Genomic DNA, 19,545 nt, shown 5'->3' with positions numbered 1-19,545 from the left:
AATAATAAATCCTGCAGTCAGGTGAGCAAAGGTCCAAAGCACCGGGAAGCAGGAGGGCAGAGACACAGAGTTGCTAAACACAGAAACACAGGAGCTCTCACACTGAAACACAGACGAACCAACAACCTGAGCACACAAAGACAAGTTCTTTATATATTAAAAGCACCAGGTGCAGCTAATCACACACTCAGGCACAGGTGAGAGACGTCAGGGCGGGGAACAGCGATCAGACATGAGGAGACAGAGTAAGACATACGCCAAAACACCAGAACATGAACTAGATGCTTTCTACTTGAACTATTAAGATTATTCTGAAACTGTTGGAATCGTCTGTACACTTATGAGTCTGTACTGAAGTTTTAAATTGGATTATTTTAATTTGTCTCGATTACTCAGAAAATGAATTCAGCTCCTAAAAAAGGAGTGTTTTAATAAAATATCAACCGTTTGCGGGACTACTAACCATATTAAGTAACTTCCTATTCGACCACATTAATGTCCTCAAAATGTGGAGATACATTCAATGACACAAGTCAAAGCAGAAATCCTGCTGTGACTTGATTGTGTCTCAGTTGTTCTCACTCACTTGTTCATTCAGTGCAAACATCTGTCCAGTGAGACAAGTATCACAGCCGTGGAGCGGAAACGATACAACAACCACAAGTTCCTGTTTCTAACACGCTTATATAAATCCCTGTATGGCACAAGACACCATTTAAGCTATTTAGTAAAGTATATAGTCAATTACATATTAAATCATATATATATATATATATTTTTTTTTTTTTACATAATATATTACTTTATCGATAAAAAACAAAAAAATCATCATCATCATCATCATCATCCTTCCCATGTCCTGCTGACCTGATTTTGTTTTTCTTTGATTCTTGAGTCTTAATTTCTTTTTTTGATTCACAAATTTGATATACTTTTTCACTTATTCTGAAATTCCCACACAATCAGCACCTATGGGTGCTTAGCAACACCAGTTTATTGTCTTTCCTGCGACTGGATCCGACTTGGCATTTTGTGTTTGGAGGAAATATTTCCAAATCACAATCACCTGCATGATGTATCCAACACAATGAAAACCCTGCAGAAGCTGAACGAACACTGTGGGGACGCTGACGATCAAATTTCAGGGAATCAGTTGACCGTAGCAGCCGAAACATTTACATTTGACAATTAATGGTTGAGCTTTTATTGTTGCAGCAATAACAGCATGCACACTCTGTCCTGGTTACGTATGAGTTGATGATCTGTTGGTTTACATTTTCTGTCCAAACAAACCTCTAAGATTGGTCACATTTAGTTTTTTTTTTACTTTGCAAGAGGAAAATTATATGATTATTTTACAAAATAGGCATCTTGTCTCTAAATCAAGGATTGAAATTTAATGTTCAGAATGAATGAGACCATTTATCTTTTTTTCCACAGCAACTACCAACAACTCTGTCAGGACCTAAAGTGAAATCTGATATTTAAGAGAAAATGGGACCCAAACTTTACATGTGTTCCTATGTACTTCATGAACCTCAGCCTCATACTTTACTTCTGTTGGTTTTTGCTTGTGTTTCTTTATGATACCTTCATATGGTGTTTATTACCAATAAATAGTAACTACGATTAAATATATAATTGTCAAATTAATAAATAATCTTGTCTAATTTTGTATGTCTGCTGCAGTAATCCTATATGCAGCTGTTAGTGACATTAAAATACCACAAAAATAATTCATTATGTACTTTTTAAAATTGCTTATATAGCTTATAGGTTGGTGAAAGATGCATTGATTTTATTTTTTGACAACAAAGATTTAGTTTGTAAAGTGACACATAAAAAGGCAAGAAAAAAAAATTCAACCCAGGATGTTTACGGCCAAGTGTCTTAATGTGGTGCCCATGCTGATAAGTTAGATAAAACACAAATAAAGTATGATTTACAGCACCCAGAATGTCTTTCTCAACAAAATAATCACATGTACATAAATACAACGCAAACATTTACATCATGAGCTGTTTTTTTTTAATGGCGTCTGGATATACAAATCAAACTCGCTCACACATCCTTCATGTGCTTTAATATTTAATTATTATCTCGATTTCATTTCAGAGGAAACTAAAATAACAATGATATTACACTGATAATAAACTCACCAATAAATGTTATGTTTCAAATAGTGCAGTGTGCTCGTGTTTCAAGGAACGAAGTGAACAAGATGAAATATCCAAAATGTGGCGGGGAAAAAAAAAAAGAAAAGAAAAAGTTGTTTACTTTCCAGAGTATTTACAGTCCAGTCGCTCAGGCGTGGCAAAGTCTGCGCCTGAACTCAAACCAGCAAAATGGGATATGTACACCAAGTGCTTCATGTGCAAACTGAAGACACGTTGACTGCCAATGTCCAACAGGATGACAGGAAAAAAAAAAAAGAAAGACATTTGACAGAGGTCAGCAGGTCAGGGCAGCAGGTATCCAGATTACTTCCTCCTTTCTCTTTCCGTCTGCTTCCTGTCCTCTGTAGAGACGTGACCAGTATTATCATCACTGATAAGGGGGGAGGTGAAGAGGTCTGAGTGTCTAGACTGAGGCCGACGGAGCTGTCGGCTACGGCTCGGCGGTCTGAGGGGACGGCGAAGGCTCTTCTTTCTTCTCAGCTGCTGAGGTCGAGTTCAGAGCAACGTCTTGTTTTTTCTCCTTTTCCTTCTCCGGCTCCTTTATTCTGAAACACCAAAGGGAAACATCAAGCCACTGAGTCAGACACTGAGTCAGTCCACGTGCAGCAAAGACAATGGGCCGGGGAGTTTCTGTGTCAGTCAGTTTGTTACATTACCCAGAAGAGGGCGCTCTGGTTAATAACAATACAGTTCAGTCTGAGTGTAAAAATCTAGTGTGATACCAGTTTTCAAAAAGGTATTACTGATTAGTAGTACAGTGATGTACAGTTCATAAGAGTGGTTTCCAACCTGGTTCAGGACGCCTTTGGTGACGGCGCCAGAGACATCACAATGAAATGTTGAAAATATATAGATATATTTTTTAAAACATACTACTTTTGTATGTTTCTTCATAATGTTGTTCACCAACTTGTAGGGGAGAAGCAGGTGGAAAACCACTGTGATGTGATGTGTGTGATGCATTAGCCACCGCTTCAGGTGTATAACAGGTATCAGAACTGAACCACCACTCAAGTGAATGATTGTTTGATTTATGACTTGAACTTTCTCAAGAAGCAGATGAAATATCATGAAATGTTTAGATATTCAGGCTTTTCTGACTTTCACTTTATAGCCACCAGCCGTCGCAACAAATGCTGGATACTTTAGACTTAAATTGTCATTTTTCTACATAGACTCGCATTTTCATCGATAAAAATTGCAAAAAGTTCATCGTCAAGTAGTTACACATCATCATCATGTCAGCTTTGTCTCTGTGTCAGCAGCTCAAAGTGCTGCACTTCTTTCATTGCTCTCATCACTTATTAACATTTTGCTTTGCTCTAAATAGGTGAGCATGTTTGTCAGATTACTTATGTGAATAGTGATGAAGGTCTTTTATCAGTGAGCGTAGACAAGTAGATTCACAGCTTTAATGACGCTCAAACAAAGCTGACATGTGACACGTACGCATCCGGTGAGCATTAGTAGACGACTAACAGAACCTGAAGCTTTGGGATTAAAGCATTACTCTTCTTAGTATCTGCTAATGTTAAAGCATTTCTAAAACGATGCAATTCTGAGCGGGAAATGTGTGAAATTTCTTTAAGCATGAATAATCTGGGAGAGGTGTTAAACTAGCCCCGGGAGAAGCGCATGTGAACTCCTGGTTAAAAGTGATGTGATCAGTAATCTAAATTCTACGATTTTGAAGTGGAACCTTGGCATGGGAGCGGGCCGGTTACTGGGCAGGACGTCCCAGCTAGAAGTAGAACTGTCACGAGATCAAAAGACAGAATCACATGACCAGATCAGGAGGAAACTCATAGAGTAAACATTTCAGAGAGACTGTGCGCCGCCATGTCAGACCCTCATTCCTGCTTCGTCCCCTGCTCGTGTTGGAGAGAGAGCGTGTGGAAATTATATTTTGAAGTAAAACTGACATGTGGGATTCTGCTCGAGCCTCCATGATAAGGATCCGTAATGATAACATGCTTCTTGCTTCATATTGAAGACTGAAGACAGAGACATGAGGGTCTGTGGCTAGACTTTCACACACAAATGAAAAAGAAAAAAGAAAATCATTAAGATTGAGAAACACCAACCAAAGCGGTGGAGAGGTTAAATGACTTACTGGTGGGCCACCAGAAAAGACCCAACCACACACTTTCATTAGCCAGAGGAAATTATGAGAGAAAGGAGAAACAAAACATTTGGGAAACAGGCGAGTTACTGCAGCGGAGGTCAGACGATCAGATTACCCTCGGTGCTGATCTTTACTGATCCTACTGACATTTCTACCGGAGTTCATCGGATACTTCGGATTTAAGGGTGACAATATCACAGGTACAGGGTTTACAGGTGCTTATAAAAATAAATGAATGAATAACTGTAACGTTAACCTCCACACAGGGAGAACACGCATAGTGACAAGCTCAACTGGGACTCGAACCGGGGTACCCAGCAACATCTGAACTACAAAGCTTGATTTGCTTTGGTAGTTTTAAAAGAATTGAGTATATTTGATCTTGTGAAGTGCCGTATAAATTATTTTAATATTCTGATATATAGTATATGAATCTTTTTTGTTGTGATTTAAAGGCTTTGATTATAAAGAATTAAACAAAAAAGAAACATAAGCAAAAAACATATCGGCAAAAAAAGAATTATTCCATTGATGAGTCTTGAATATTTGAAAATGTTTTGAAGTCTCGCTGTTTAAATGGAATCCTTCTTGCATTTGAGCTTGTCTGTAAGGAGATCAGCACTGAGGATATCTTTGAAGCACAAGAAGAAAAATGACAGTTGTGCAGCGCGAGCTGAGCATTGTTGTCAGTAGCGAGATCAGGTAAGCCACCTGTTTACCACGACTGTTTCGAGGTGAAGGAGTTTAAAAAATCTGCCAAGAGAGAGGAGATACAGTGAGAAACAGCTCAATTCTTCCACAGTCACAGTGGCTCCCAGGTTTCTGCCGCTGAGCAGGACTTTTTTTTATTTTTTATTTTTATTTTGCCTCTCCGACTGGTTGCGGCACAGCAAGCAACACGGCGAACTGACCGAGTGAGGCGGCATGAACCCTTCTTACCGTATCGTCTTCACGATGAAGCGAACGATTACTGCCAGTCCCACGCAGCCGCACATCACTCCAATCACTATGGCGGTGACTTCACCTACACAGAAAATCACTTTGACAAGTCGCAGTGGTGCCAAAACTTGTATCCATATGCCTCTTTCTGTTTGATTTAGTCTTTTGTGATGGATTAGTCAATAGATCCTTGTTTGCATGTGGGAAACCTGCAAGTTTGAGATAAATAAGTGTGCGAAATTAGAAAATTGGAAAGGAAATTGCATGCATAAGTGTTGTTTAAATACAGATGTACCTCAAAATTGTTATTATCATTGAAAAGTTGATTGTTTTGTCAGATATTTCTACACCAATAACATAGCCACTATTTTCAACATTTTAATTATGATTATTGGCCTTTTGGTAAAAAAAAATAGGAAACACATCTGAATCTTTTGAGATACTTAACTTTTAGTTTTTATGACTTAAGCAGAAACTCGATAAAATAACATTTAAAAAAGAAAAAGAAGTCCGTTTCTGGAGGAAGGCCATTGAGGAGGTTAATGGGTGCAGTGAGAAAGGAGGATACAAGAGACACATGGAATTGGACTATCTACTGTGGCAACTCTTGATACAACATTTGTGATAAAATTGTCACAGTTTTAATTTATCTATCGAGTAATCAACCTTTTGCTTTGTAATCTAATCTTTAGAGATGAACTTGTGTCTAAAATCTTTCTTGTTCAGTGTCTTTTTATCTCTGCCGGGTTAAATCAGCACAGTATCAGAACAGTAATTGAGAGATATAATATGAAATGTATAATGTCAGTACTCAGTTGGGCCCATGAACTTGTATTTCTTTGAATGCATTCGATTGTTGTTGCATCAGCTGGCAAGTCAAGTGTTTGTTCAATGTGTTTGTTCATGGCGAGCCATTTGGATATGACACATGTGGATGACAGCCTGGACTTCTGTCTGTGCCAATAAACACTTTGATTTCAGTCGTAGAGCTGCCTGGTGGAGTAAATCTATCAATCATTATGTTCCACACGCCTCTGCCTGAGCCTGTTTGGCCCAACAACCCTACAGGGGCTCGCATGTTTTTTTGTTTTTGGTAAATTGTGTCACTGCAGCAGATAAAAACGTCACAGGGCGGGTTGAGCATTTGCAAATAGGTTGAATTATTGTGGTTTAGATCTTTATTACACAGCGATGAATCAGCAGAAAATAATTATTAGAAATCTTTTTTTGTGTTTTGCTTGAAGTAAAAAGAAGACACATTATGCACAATATAAATGACAACAGCGAGCGGCCTTACCAGACGAGAGCTTCTTCCCCGATTCTATGGAAAAGAGAGAAATGTATCAAACAAATCAGACTGAACGTTGTGGAGCGCAGAGTGATTATTTGGTTTATCTCGGCTGAATCTGCTGATCGGCTTGTTTGAAAATGTTATTTCTGCTCGGTGTTTGACAGCAGTGCTGGTATCAGAGGGCCTTCCAGTTCAGTCACTCACTACAATGAGCACTTCACGCAAATTCTTTCCCCTTTGTCTTTGTCCAACACCCTGTCTCCCTCTTTCACTTCCCTCTCCGTCCGTTTTTCCTCTCCCCTTTTCTCGGTTCGACTCGTGTGATAACAATGGAGTCAGTGTTTGGTTTTTGTAAATCCTTTTCTCTAATCAGCTCGCAAACAAACACAGCTCTCCTTGATTTTCTAGCCTCTCTCTCTCTCTCTCTCTCTCTCTACCTCTTGCCTTTCCGAGGCTCTGTACTCAGACCAGCAATTGTTAGAATTCCTACAGTCCACTTTTCTATCTCGACGTGCATTGTGCTAATTGCCACCTCCGACCAATCGGCCACCCACCGACATGTGATTGTGGATTGTTCTCTGAGCAGCAGGTTGGTGCTTCAATCCACCGGTGTGGCGGTGCTGATGGGGAACAACACTGGAGTTCAAAGCAGATTGGCTGCGACCTTGAATCAGTCTTTAAAGGTTAACCCCCAACAGTACACTAATCATATATTACATATAACAATCAGTGATTTGAAAGAGCAAAAATAAACTGAGCTGAGTTATTCTGCCCGCCTATCGATCGCGCCGGCAGGAAACAGAGAGTCGTGTTTGTTTATAAGCGATGAATTATCGCCGTCAGCCTGACCTGCAGAGAAGGAGGAGAAGACGACTCTGTGGTTGAGCGGCTGCGTCGTGCGGTAGTTATCCTGCAGCAGCATCCTGTCCGGTTCTTCACTTTTGCTGGAATAAAGTATCGTCTCCATCTTCAGCAGCTGGAGCAGAGATAGAAAAACCAATAGCAAGCTACAAGCATCCGAATATACAGAATATAGTAACGTAAATAAGAAGGAAGTCCTGCTGGTAGATTCACATTGAGGATCGGAAAAATGTATTGAAACACAGAAAGAATAATTAATTTGCATTGTACTCTGCTGCACAAGGGCAGAACTGTATTTTCACTCTACAGAATGTTGTCAGTTTTTAGGCTGTTTTTAGGCTTTATCGTCAACCTGGGGTGTGAAATGAGTGACCTGCAGGTCAAAACTGCTGGTATTATCGCTTATTGTGTAGCTTTCAATTTGTCCTGGTTGCACACTGTTATTACAATTCATTGAATTTAAAAAATAAATAAATAAATAAACCTCCTAAAACAGTATGTTTCAATATAAATAAACTATAGTTCTCCACTTGACCTAAACCAATTTACCCGTTTTTCTTCTCAAACATTGTATTGGGGACATTTTGCTTGCTAATACTATTTTATCCCATGAATTTCTCCTTTCTATGTCCAATAATCTCTCCTCCTGCGACATCTTGCAAACGTGTCTACGCTGAATTCAATAGTTGGCAGCCCTGATGAAAATAACTGCAGTTCGTCATTGTTTCTGTAAGAATAGAGACCTAGAGTGAACAGCAGGTTCCAACATGGCCGTACAATGGAGGTGTTTTTATGACATGTAGAAGGCTGCAGAAAACAAGAAAGACTTTCGTTTCACATTACAGGTTCTTTTTTTTTTTTTTTCATTGACTGTTTTAAACAAACAAAATAACTGAAGAAAAAAGATAATCTTATCAAATGATTAATGAAATGTAGCAATTAATTATTCCCGCAGGTTACTCTACACGGACCCCACAAGGGAGTCATAGGGAATAATACTTTTTATGGAAACGATAACGGTAACTGAGTTACAATATCTGAGAATGTATCCCTAAAGGATGCTTTTCATATTTGCTTCATGCAACACAAACACAGCAGAACAACAGATATCGAGAGAAGTAAGCACTTCACCAATACGTTAGTCAGAACTCAAGTAGTTTGGACTAATCTAAAGTTAAGCTTCTGTGCTTTTGCTGTGTTTACATGTGAAGACATGAAGACTTCACAGAGGCGACACGCAGCCAGTTTGGTGGCAGATTTCAACATTCAACTTACAGCTCGCACAAAAGAATTCTCTCTGAGAAGAATGGAAACGTAACCTTTATTGTTATAATGACTTCTCTGCATTCAGTGCATAATTAACCTTAACGTATTGCAGTGGGATTCAAACCTGTTGACCTCGGAGCACAAGCCCAGTTCACGTGTCGCTGCTCCATTTCGAGATTTATAATTAAAGTACACACTTTGTTCAAGCAAACCGCACACAAAGCCGTTGAATCAGATCAACTGGACGTGACTTTTCATCTCCTGATCCAGTTCATGTTGTTCCCTTGACTACGTTGGCGGGATAGACTGGTCAGGGGAACAGCAAAAAAGTGATGAAGCCACTTGGATAAGGATGAAATATCTTCCAAGACACGATGATTTCTGTCTGGAATCCTACCTATCTGTACTATTTTTTACTAAATAGTATAATATATCTCAATATCTCAACATTATTGTAGGAGTGAATCAAGTTGCACTGTGTGTACGCATGGAAGTATGAAGTGCAGTGTTGTATGATCTTCTCGTTACTGACACCCAGTGTGCTCGACTCTGCCCCCTACAGTGAGTCTGAGGTACTGATCAATTCACTTCTTACTGAATCATTTCTGTTAAATATAAAATCCTTCCTATTACCAGTCCTTAACGGAGCAAACACAGAGAAACACACAGTCACATACATTTACAGTCACCCCAATTTAAGAATCTCAATAAAAAATATGTGACGGACCCGGATTACCGGAGCATGCACAGGGACAACATGCAAACTTCACGTGCAATAAGATAAGATATCCCTTTATTTATCTCGCATGTGGAGAAATAGGCCCACAAGCACAGACTTAAACTGAGGGGAGGATGTCAATTTAAAGGCGATCAGTGTTTCAAACAGACCTGTGCCTTTGAGATTTGGACCCGTTCATGGAACAGCGTCCAGATGACACTCTGGTAGCAGGGCGGTGTCGTCAGGGAGCCGTTATATCGATAGTAGCGTTCCAGATCATTGGGCAGTAGGGACTGGACATCGAAGGCAGGGATGTACACCTTCTGATCTGATGGTCAATAAAAAAAAAAAAGCAAAAAGAATAAGTATAAATACAAGAAATATAGACACTGTGTACAATCAGAAAGCATAACAAAGTATAATTAAGAAGAAAATAGATTTAAATGGCTTCCTTGTAAATAAGATGTAAAGACACTGACGCCACTAAAAAGATCTGTCAGTAAGAATCGTGATTACCTGCATGTCTGACACGGCTCAGGTAGTTCAGCATATTGTCAAATGCCGGGTTTGTCTCCTCACCTGTCTGAGAAAGCACAACTAAATATTTCCACGATTTGTCCAAGTAACTTCAGCGACAGTGTGAAAGAGTTTGATTACCACAATGAGAATCCCCAATACAGCCAGGCCGTCCCTTTGTGTCATCGCTGCGGACATGTTGGGGTAAAGCTCTGAGTTGTAATGCACCACATGCAACTGCAGGGAGAGAGAGAGAGAGAGAGAGAGAGAGAGAGAGAGAGCGAGAGAGAGAGAGAGAAATGAAGAGGAGCTTGAACTCTCGCCCTGACAGCTAACGGTTAATCAGAAATAAAGAGGGAGAGAGCGACAGAGGAGATTACACGCAGACTCAGCTTTTCTCTCATAGGCAGTATGAAACAAATGAGAAGGGGGCCTAATTGTCTGATTATGTAAGAGGGGCACTCATGCATGACGGGTTTCCTTATTTTAGTCATATTTGCCCTTTTCTTGGTCAAGCGCTGCGTGATTGGAGCTCCGTTCACGACAGCCACTCAACCCTGAAGGAACCTGTGTGTTGGCGGAGCCGGAGAGGAACCGAGGTGCTGAGACCAGGATCCTTCCCGTCTTACATCACTCTCTCCTCATTCCTCCTTCATGTGTGTCTCTGCAAGCTTTAGTTGGCTTTTCATCAAGGGTGGAAGCAACTAATTTGGAAGCTTGTTGAGAGGAGTTGTGTTTACTGACACTCCATTAAAAATAATAAACTTATTGGCTGGAAAAAGGTTGGAATATTATTTCGAATTGTAGTGGTGCTTGGTATAAACTTATAAGTCGATTACAAGGTGAAAAATATACTTAACCCTTCGTACGATAATACTTAACATTGCACATTTCTGATGGTGTGAAAAGAGTTAATTTAATTACAAGAACAAGAAAATCTGTTAATAAGCATTAAACTGATAAAAAAATAAACATTATTCACAATTTATGGCATTAAAAAAAAGTCTATAAGATACATTTCCCACTGACCTTATATAAAGTATTATTTGCAAAAACAATAACCCTAAAAATGCCTTCCTAAAAGAATTGGCTGTATTCTTGAATGAATGAACCATGGACTAGTTTAATAGGCATCAGCAGGTTTTTTGTTTTTTTTTCCCTTTTCATATTTTCAATTTCGAGGCGTCAGTCAGGTGCACAGAGTGAAAGGACGTCGTGCTTTGCTAAAGGCAAAGAGCCAAAAAGGCAAAGTTACCAAAAGGTGATGAAATCAGCATACCTGAAAAAAATTTGTACAAGAAGCTTAAGAAGATATATGACTTCAGTGATGTTTTTGACATTTATATTATAGAATGTATTCTGTTGTTATTTTTTTGTAATTTCATTTTTTTCCCTCAGTGACTATTAATTACTAAATACTGTTATTGATACTAAGAATTTTACCGATGTGTCACGTATATGTTTGTCCGTCCATCCGTCCATCCACCAAGTAACCTCGCATGCAGGAAGCCAGAGAAAACCCACACACACACAAAGAGAACATGCAAACTCCGTACAGTAATAATAGTAACACTAACAATAATCTGTCACCAGCGTTTCCAGTCCATCGTTTTCCTCTCTCAGCATCCAACATCCTCATCACACAGAAATCCAGAACCGACTCAACGGAATTTAGGAAATGTGAAGCGGGAAAAGGAGTTTATCGCAGAAGAGAAGAGTGGATAAGCTGCGAGAAAGAGACTCAACCCGTCTCACATTCTTGCACAGAGTAAAAAAACAAAAAGGAAGCCAACAATACATTTGGTAATCTCTAAATGTTATGCAGCCGTTACATCTTTTCTGTGGACCGCTCTTGTCTGAGCAGATGAATATAAAGGAAAGTCCCAGTGCGTGCAGCTTATTGAATAACCTGCAGTAAAGAGGTGCAGCTCAAAAATACAACATTTCCATAATTCAGTTGAATCAGTGAAATTTCCATAAATTTTGTATTTAGCACACAAACCGAAACATTTCAAGCCTTGTTATTTTATTCTTTAGAATTTTAGTCATGAAAATTTTAAATACGGTATTTCAGAATGTTAGAGTGTTTCCTAAAAAAGCATTTTCTTTTAATATTTTTAAGCAGTGGCCACAATTATCACTATCAAAATGTTTTGAAAAGATCGTTTATATGTTAAGAATATGGAAAAAGCTGAAAATACAACTTATTTTTTAAATTATATATTAATGAGTTGCAGAGTTATTTTCTCCTTCTCATAACTTAATCTTTGACCGATTGAAAATTCTATTTGTTTAATCAGTTTAAAGTATTGTTTTTTGTCTCCAACAACTCATCAAATTGGAGAAGCTGAGAGCAATTACATCTTTTTATGTCAGATATACTGAAACAACCACTGGTGTCTGATTCAGTGACACACTGAAATACTGGCTCTGCAGGGTTTTTTTCATTTCTAAAACCAGTTAAGCTGTGCGTACGTGTTTTTCATATCAATGCTGCCATAAAGACAGTCTGGATTTGTTGGGAGCTATCATTATCAAATCTCTTATCCAGAATCATGTATACGAAAAGAACAAATATCGGTTTTCGGTTGTATTTTCACACAGTTTTGTGTTGACTTCTCTGTCCGAATGTAAATGTAGATATTCATCAATTGCATAACCAGAAACATTGAAAATGCTTGAAAAGTAAATTTTTTGAGTGAAACTTCCATTATACTGTAGATTTATAACAACGGTTTATTTTACAATTTCAGTTTATAAGTTTTAAAATTCAAAAATATAAAATTCTGAAATATTTCAAGATATTTTTTTCAGATCTTATTATGTAGTTTGGCATAATTATTGCCAATATGGCTTTAAAATGCTTGAAATTGTTTATGAGGGTAGAAATTAATGGCAAAACAAATAATATTCTAATTTATTGAGATGTTTCTGGATAATCTCTTCAAAACGTGAACATCCATGTGTGTCCAATAAAATTATGTTATTACACAACTAGAATTTACATTTTAATCACATTTTTCAGCTACTAGTGCTCAAACACATTTCAGTTTCCTGTGAAAGCCCATCATCAGTATCTGCAGAGCACCTGCCCGTTGCTTTCTTTAAACTGGGATCATTAACAATCTGATCAGTATTTGAATGGAAATATGTTTCAAACTGTGCCTTCCTCATTCAGAACTCTTTTTGATTTTACTCGTTGAATCAGAGCTTGAGCGTGTTTCACTGTACCTCTGCGTCTGCACTCTGCCCGTTGATGGCGTGCTCACTGCCCCCGTGACTCGGGCCGCCGCTGCCCCAGTGAAGGTGCATTTGTACGGCTGTAAAGAGCCATGGCAGCCCACCCAGTCCCATCCAGTCCGGCAGCTCAATGACAACTGGTAGAGAGAAGAATTCCACAAAACGGTGCAGTTTTTTTGTCTTTATAACTTCAACAAAACTTCAGGAATTTGTTTGGTGAAATCATGCATTTCTTCTTAAATTGGACAATGTTTCTGTGGATGAGATCATTGGGCCTTAAAGGAGTGCGGCCAGGTTACATTTGATTGCACCGTAAACATCTTCACACACAGCAGAGGGATTTGTTATGAGCAGGAAGTCACCAGGCTGCCATAGTTACCTGTGTGTCCGTTATTGTGCAGAGAAAAGGGCGTGTTGCCATGTTGACTGTAGCCCAGCGGGGTCACGGGCAGCAGACCAGGGTTGTATCTAGTTTTGGTGGTTATCACATCAACCGGGGACTGGGAAGTGCCCCCGCATTCAGGGAAATACTCTGACCACTCGGACTGACCAACCAACCCTTCGACAAAGGAAAGACACAAACAGTGATGTCACCCAATCACACAGCCCAGCGGCTCCCCGCCATTCAGTGAAAAGCCTCCATTGATCGGCCTCTAATTAAGCAGGACAATTACTCCTCTATGGTTTCACAGCATACTAGCAGTGCAGTGAACAATATCTATGATAAGTAATACATTTAAAAAAAAAAAAAAGATGCACAACTACAAACACTGACCAATTAACACATTTGGTTCTATGTCCTCGAAATACCTTACAACCTACTGAAACCACATGTCAGGAAAAAAATATGATTATTTAATATCGATTTCTATTCCCTTCCCTTTATTCCCCCTCCATCCAGCTTCTATAATGAAGAAATGAATGAAACTGGTGTCCTGGGTAACGTTATGGATTAAGGGAAAAGGCAAAAATAAGCCTTGGTTTCAGCCTGTACCCATTTCAGCTACAGAAATTGTAAAAAAGAAAAAAATTAATAACATGTGTTTGTGAAATTTTAAGCACGATAAACTGAATATACATATTGAATTGTTGCACTGTAACTATAACCCACCTCATCCACCTCACCATCTTAAATCTCACATACCATAATGCAAAACTGTGCAACACCAAATTGTTTATTCACTGCAAATGATCATACTTGTGCAATAATTCTGTCTGTAACCGCAGTGCAATTTAATGTCATCGGCCACTTTCACTCCTATATTTTGTCAGGAGTCTTGTTCTTTTTGTCATTTCTATATTTAGTTAAGTTAAGCTTAGTTAAGAGTTTATATTATATTTTGTACTGAATTCTGTAACTTAGCTTTGTTGCCCTCTGTGCGCTGCTCCTCTTTTATAAAGCTGCTGGAACTTAAATTTCCCTGGGGGAGTCATCCCAAGGGATAAATATAGTCGAGTTTCAGTCTATAACCGAAATAAACCATTCATTCATTCATTCATTCAAACAGTTGACAGTTTTTACCCACAGATTATTTGTTTTGTTCCACAGAATACATTCAAACAAATAATAAAATATTTAAGACTTCAAACAACCTCAAATGTAAGCAATGTGCATCTCCAAAGGTGGAAAGAAATTAACAGTCCAAAATGTTTTTTTAGAAAAAATAAGACTTGAATATCCAATCAAACTGATTTTAATGCAGAGTCACTTATAGCTCAGTGTAACCTAATTTATTTACTGTACGTATCTTGACACGAACGGGAAAAACCTGATAAGTAAAATTACTGCCGTCTCAATATTGTGCAGTAAAATGCCCCAAAACCAGGTCCTGCGTTTGCATTTGGATTAAAAGTATCACAGATAGTTTAACGTCGTACTTCATTTGACAAATCTGCTGAGCTCCTACCCTGCATATTGTTCGTCTTCAGTCTGATGTTTGCAAACGCCTGCCACTTCTGTGTTCAGCATGTTTTCGGAGTTGACAGTCGCGATGGTTTTAGTTCTTATGTTACTACAAAACGGCTGGGGGTTTTCTCAGCTGACCCGCTGATCGCCTTGCTCATGTCTCTGTGTTTTGTCACGTTCAGCCCATTTAATGAATTAGAAAGAGCGGTATCTTTGTTTATTCATTTGAAAAATAAGTTAGTGTTTTCTTTGTAGTTTGCTAAGTCATGCCAGTGGGCCGGACTGGACTGGATCTCCTGGCGTTCGAAAACCTTGGCCGAAACCATCACTTCAGCATTATGTTATGTATTCGCGCAGGAGTTTGCAGATCGAGCGCTGAGATCCAATTTTGTTAGTGTCATTGCATGTATATTAAACTAAAAGTGAAACATACAAACACATTGTTCTCGCTGATATGTCTCTATTCTTTTGAACTGGAAATAATGTTTTATACATGAGGGTTTTATAAATGACTGAAGTACCCAAAACAGACTCAATTTAGCATCCAGTCAACAAAAAAAATAAAATATTTACATTAATAAATAGTACAGAGTCTGAATCGGATTTAATTAAAGTATAATCCAAAATATTAACATTTATATTTGCGTATTTACAGAAGAATTTCCATGTGCGATCAAAACATATTTCTATTCTATTCTATTCTATTCTATTCTATTCTATTCTATTCTATTCTATTCTATTCTATTCTATTCTATTCAGTTTGGCATCTACATAAAGCTTCTTCAAGCTGGCTCTCATAGCTGCCAGTATTCTGACACACACAACAGAATAAGGTTTTTATTTGATATCTTTAACTTTAATTCATGTACATTGAAGATTCTGTTAGTTCCTGCACAACAAGAAATATTAAAATGTAAAATACTGTATTTTAGAGGTGGAGAGAGGATACAGAAGGTGCATGAAGAGAGGGGAGTTATTAAGGCAGTGTTGAGCAGACCAAAAGAAAGACCCGTCTGGTCGATTGCATGATAAAAGAAAGTTAGAAAAAAAAAAAAAGTCTGTGTGAAAACAAGAGTGACAAGTGAGTCCAAGAACCCGAATTTCAATTGCAAAGAGAGGAATGCTTTAGAAAACGGCCACACTACTACTGACAGGTTTCTCGGAGGGAAATGCAGCATTTTAAACCAAGTTCTCAGTCACAGGTTCTGCAGTAGCGTGTTTGCAAGTTGTGGATTTTGTTTTGTTTTTGTTTTTTTAGGGTCTTTTTGTAACACTTCACAGCTCATTAATATCAGCAGCTTCTTCTAAATCAGCACGGTGGAGGCACAGTGTCGCCCTTAGCCATCTCGTTATTTCCCACATTCACACACGTTGAGTGGAGGGAACTGTACATGAGTGATGTAAACACATGCCACTGCATGCAACCTCGCCCCCCCACCACCTTGCACCTCTAATCTGCCCCCTACCCACAACCCCTCGCTCCTCTTTGCTGCAAAGCCCCGCACCATGACCCAACTTCAAAAGTGAGTCCCGCAGTCCCGCCGCTGGTTGTCATGGAGGTCTCCATGGCGACCAGAGGCTGAAATTTCTGACCCTCTGCACCCGCTTTACCTCTCCTAGCATGCTATTCGCGTCCTGAATGCAGCGACGAACAAAGACACGCATACAGTTTCATTCACTGACGGGGCATAAAGAGGTGAACCGCTGACTTTTCCTCCAACGCTACTGATCTGTTGAGGAAAAAAAAACATTTCTGACGCCACATAATTCTGCGGTTTTGAGTGACAAAACGTGTTAACAAAACTGACTTCAGCTCGGTTGTTGCCACATGATGAAAGGAGGATCAGATACCACCATGCACATGATGAGTTGCTAAAAATATGTACTTTATTGCAGTTTCTGGTTATTTCTTTGGATGTGCATTAATGAGAAAAACTACAAAATAAAACTACATGAGTTCAAATTGGTGCTGAAATGGAAGCCATGTTTATTTACGGCCTCTTCGTCATGATGAAGCAGGCTGATGTCAATGCTACTTACTCTCTGGCATCTTTTACGTTTTACTGTCATGTGAACTGACTGGAGTTAGTTTTTATTTAATTTTTTATGATATCCATTCAAACCATGGGTTTGGCTTATGTTCATCAAGCGATCGGCGTCTAAAAGAGGGAGGTAGCACATCTGCAGCTCTACATCTCTTCATGCATTACAACAGCGATGATCGCACTGCTCATCTCATATTACTTCCAAAAATAGCGGCGTTTCATTAGCGTATTACTGCATCACAAGGTACTGCTAACACCTGTGAACAGTGACTACCCTGATAATGAAAAAAAAAACAATCCAATCAACATGTTCGTCTTTGGATTACACCAGATGCTGCTGCACAGCACACATGCCTATGTGTCCTTTGTAATAAAGGAAAAAAAAAAAAAAACCCTAAACAGGCATGTCTAGAGGCCAAATGGTTCCAGGCACGACCTCTAAGGTTTGCTGTGCATTCTGCATGTACTATACATCTCAGTGTGGCCCTCCTGAATACATGCAGTGGGTGAAAATCTGTGAGCCCCATTCATTCCCACAATGTCATTGTCCACAGCATAGGCAGCTCAGTGTGCATCAACAACACAATAAACACATAGGTTATTGTGCACTGCAACAATACAGTGCAGGATTTGGTATGCTTTTGCTGCATCCCCGTCCCATCTCCCTGTCTCAGCCCAATACACACACACACACACACACACACACACACACACACACACACACACACACACACACACACACACACACACACACACACACACACACTTTTGCACCTGCCTCTCTCTCTCTCGCTCTCTCTCTTTCTCTCGCTTCCTTTCCTTTTCACCCTCTGTCTATTTCTTGCTTCTTTTTTTTTCCTATCACCCCCACCCCACCATCATCTCTGTGTGACTGTTGTGCTCATGCCAGCTTGTTGAACTGTAACTAATACAGAGAAAGTGGGAAAGGGAGGAAAGCAGGGGGAAAGGGGAGGGAAATATAAGGGGAAAGGACACATATCTAAAGTTATCAAAGATTTTTTCAGATGGTTTGAATTTATTAAAGTTTAAGAAATAACATACTAAGTAAAGTTTCTAAAAAAAAATTATAAAAAAAAGTCTGCTTACAAGTTGTTTTATTCAGGTAGTTTTTGACAATCGTTTAATGTTTTTGATATATATGAACTTGATATCATTCAAATTCTGCATTAAAATTGTCTAAAACTGTCTGAGATTTTACGTTTATGTTTCTTATTTGTGAAGTTTTAAAATATGTTTGCCACACTCCAGCCTAGTCTCTGTTTGTGTTGTCTTTCTGCATCTTTTATCATTTCCATCACTCTCTTCCTGAACATTTCTCTGTTGACATAACATCAAAACAATTTTTGCTAAACTAGAGAAAAGCAGAACTTACCAGCGTAGGTCCAGGTGATTTCCCCTGAAAAAGTAAGTAAAAGAAGCAAATGAAGTATAAATATAAATCAAATTCAATACGCTTTTTTCAGTACAGTCACAGTATTTATAGACTCAAAATCCAACAACTACTGACCAGAGTAGCTGATGATAAATCAGCCCAGTGAAACACTAATCTGTCAGTTTCGTTTGCGCTTGCAGCTTCATAAATACTTTCCTAATCCAACTGTTTCTTCTGCTTAAAACGGCAACTTCTCTAGTTAAGCTTGCACTGAAACACCCAAACAATCACCCCCAAACACCAAAATCCCAGCCAAAAACTCTCACATGATGCTTATTCCTATGTTAATTAGGACCTTACCGGCAGTGGGAGCAGCTGTCCACTGGAGAAACATAAGTATTAGTGGGATAAAGGGACCAAAAGAATCCATGCTCTGCCTCTTTTCCCCATACACAGAAATGAATAAAAGTGGATGGAGATGAGGACCAAGTGGGGGAGAGAGAGAGGGAGAGAGAGAGGGAGAGAGAGAGAGAGAGAGAGAGAGAGAGAGAGCAGAAGAGGGAGAAAGCGACTGAGCCTGGCGATCCCACCTGCCACTGCTCTGTTCAACAGTGAGAGGGACGCGACATGCTGAATCCATGATGGCATACAAGGCACCGGACCAGAGGAAGCGTCAGAAGGAGAACACTGAGCAAGACTGAGTTGATATACAACAAAGGAAAGCTGAGTTAGCAAGGTGACCACTCCACTCCACTGAGAAGTGGAGTGGTGTAGAAAGTGGAGTGGTGAAGAAAGTGGAGTGAGGTTTCAAGGGCAGTGGAGAAATGGAGAAAAGAGAAGTAAATAAGGGCCAAGTGATGCATGTGCACCAAGGACAAATGGAATTATGAGAAATAGCTCATCTACCTTAAGGTACTAACCGCTTCTGATCTGCTCATGGGGCTCTCGCATTCTGCAAATACCTCTGATACTTAGCCTGTAGTACTTATACTTAGGTAGAATTATACATCTTTACATTGATGTGTTGCCCCTTCAGTTTGAGAATGTACATTCGTTTGAGCGACCAGA

At 39.2% G+C, this 19,545-nt stretch overlaps 1 protein-coding gene across 2 annotated transcripts; it reads right to left on the bottom strand.

Moving 5' to 3' along the window:
* Positions 1–1,774: 1,774 nt before the first annotated feature.
* Positions 1,775–19,081, bottom strand: ca14 (carbonic anhydrase XIV). Of its 2 annotated transcripts, none has more exons than XM_080471697.1 (12): positions 18,838–19,081; positions 18,478–18,501; positions 13,513–13,692; positions 13,125–13,270; positions 10,035–10,130; positions 9,894–9,960; positions 9,548–9,705; positions 7,382–7,508; positions 6,539–6,562; positions 5,242–5,326; positions 5,014–5,055; positions 1,775–2,722 (listed from the first exon to the last, which is right to left on the bottom strand). In XM_080471697.1, the coding sequence occupies exons 1-12, from the start codon at positions 18,905–18,907 to the stop codon at positions 2,608–2,610; spliced, it is 1,134 nt and encodes a 377-aa protein (XP_080327823.1). In that variant the 5' UTR covers positions 18,908–19,081; the 3' UTR covers positions 1,775–2,607. The 2 variants fall into 2 exon arrangements, with proteins under 2 accessions (XP_080327823.1, XP_080327822.1); XM_080471696.1 differs by lacking the exon at positions 5,014–5,055 and adding an exon at positions 3,877–3,930 and having other exon boundaries at positions 1,776–2,722.
* Between the last annotated feature and the right edge of the window lie 464 nt (positions 19,082–19,545).

This window comes from Lipophrys pholis, assembly GCF_963383615.2.
Source record: "Lipophrys pholis genome assembly, chromosome: 9".
NCBI classification, from domain to species: domain Eukaryota; kingdom Metazoa; phylum Chordata; class Actinopteri; order Blenniiformes; family Blenniidae; genus Lipophrys; species Lipophrys pholis.
Note: the sequence above shows the minus strand (reverse complement) of the source record. Positions and strands in the feature narration are given on the sequence as shown.

What these genes read in the sequence shown, in the direction of transcription:
- ca14 (XM_080471696.1), bottom strand. Translation starts at nt 18,907, where the DNA reads ATGGATTCTTTTGGTCCCTTTATCCCACTAATACTTATGTTTCTCCAG. An exon ending in GCACAATAACGGACACACAG is followed by an intron (nt 13,271 to 13,512) that starts GTAACTATGGCA and finishes TCTCTCTACCAG; the next exon opens with TTGTCATTGAGCTGCCGGAC. An exon ending in CTTCTCCTCCTTCTCTGCAG is followed by an intron (nt 6,563 to 7,381) that starts GTCAGGCTGACG and finishes TCTTTTCCATAG; the next exon opens with AATCGGGGAAGAAGCTCTCG.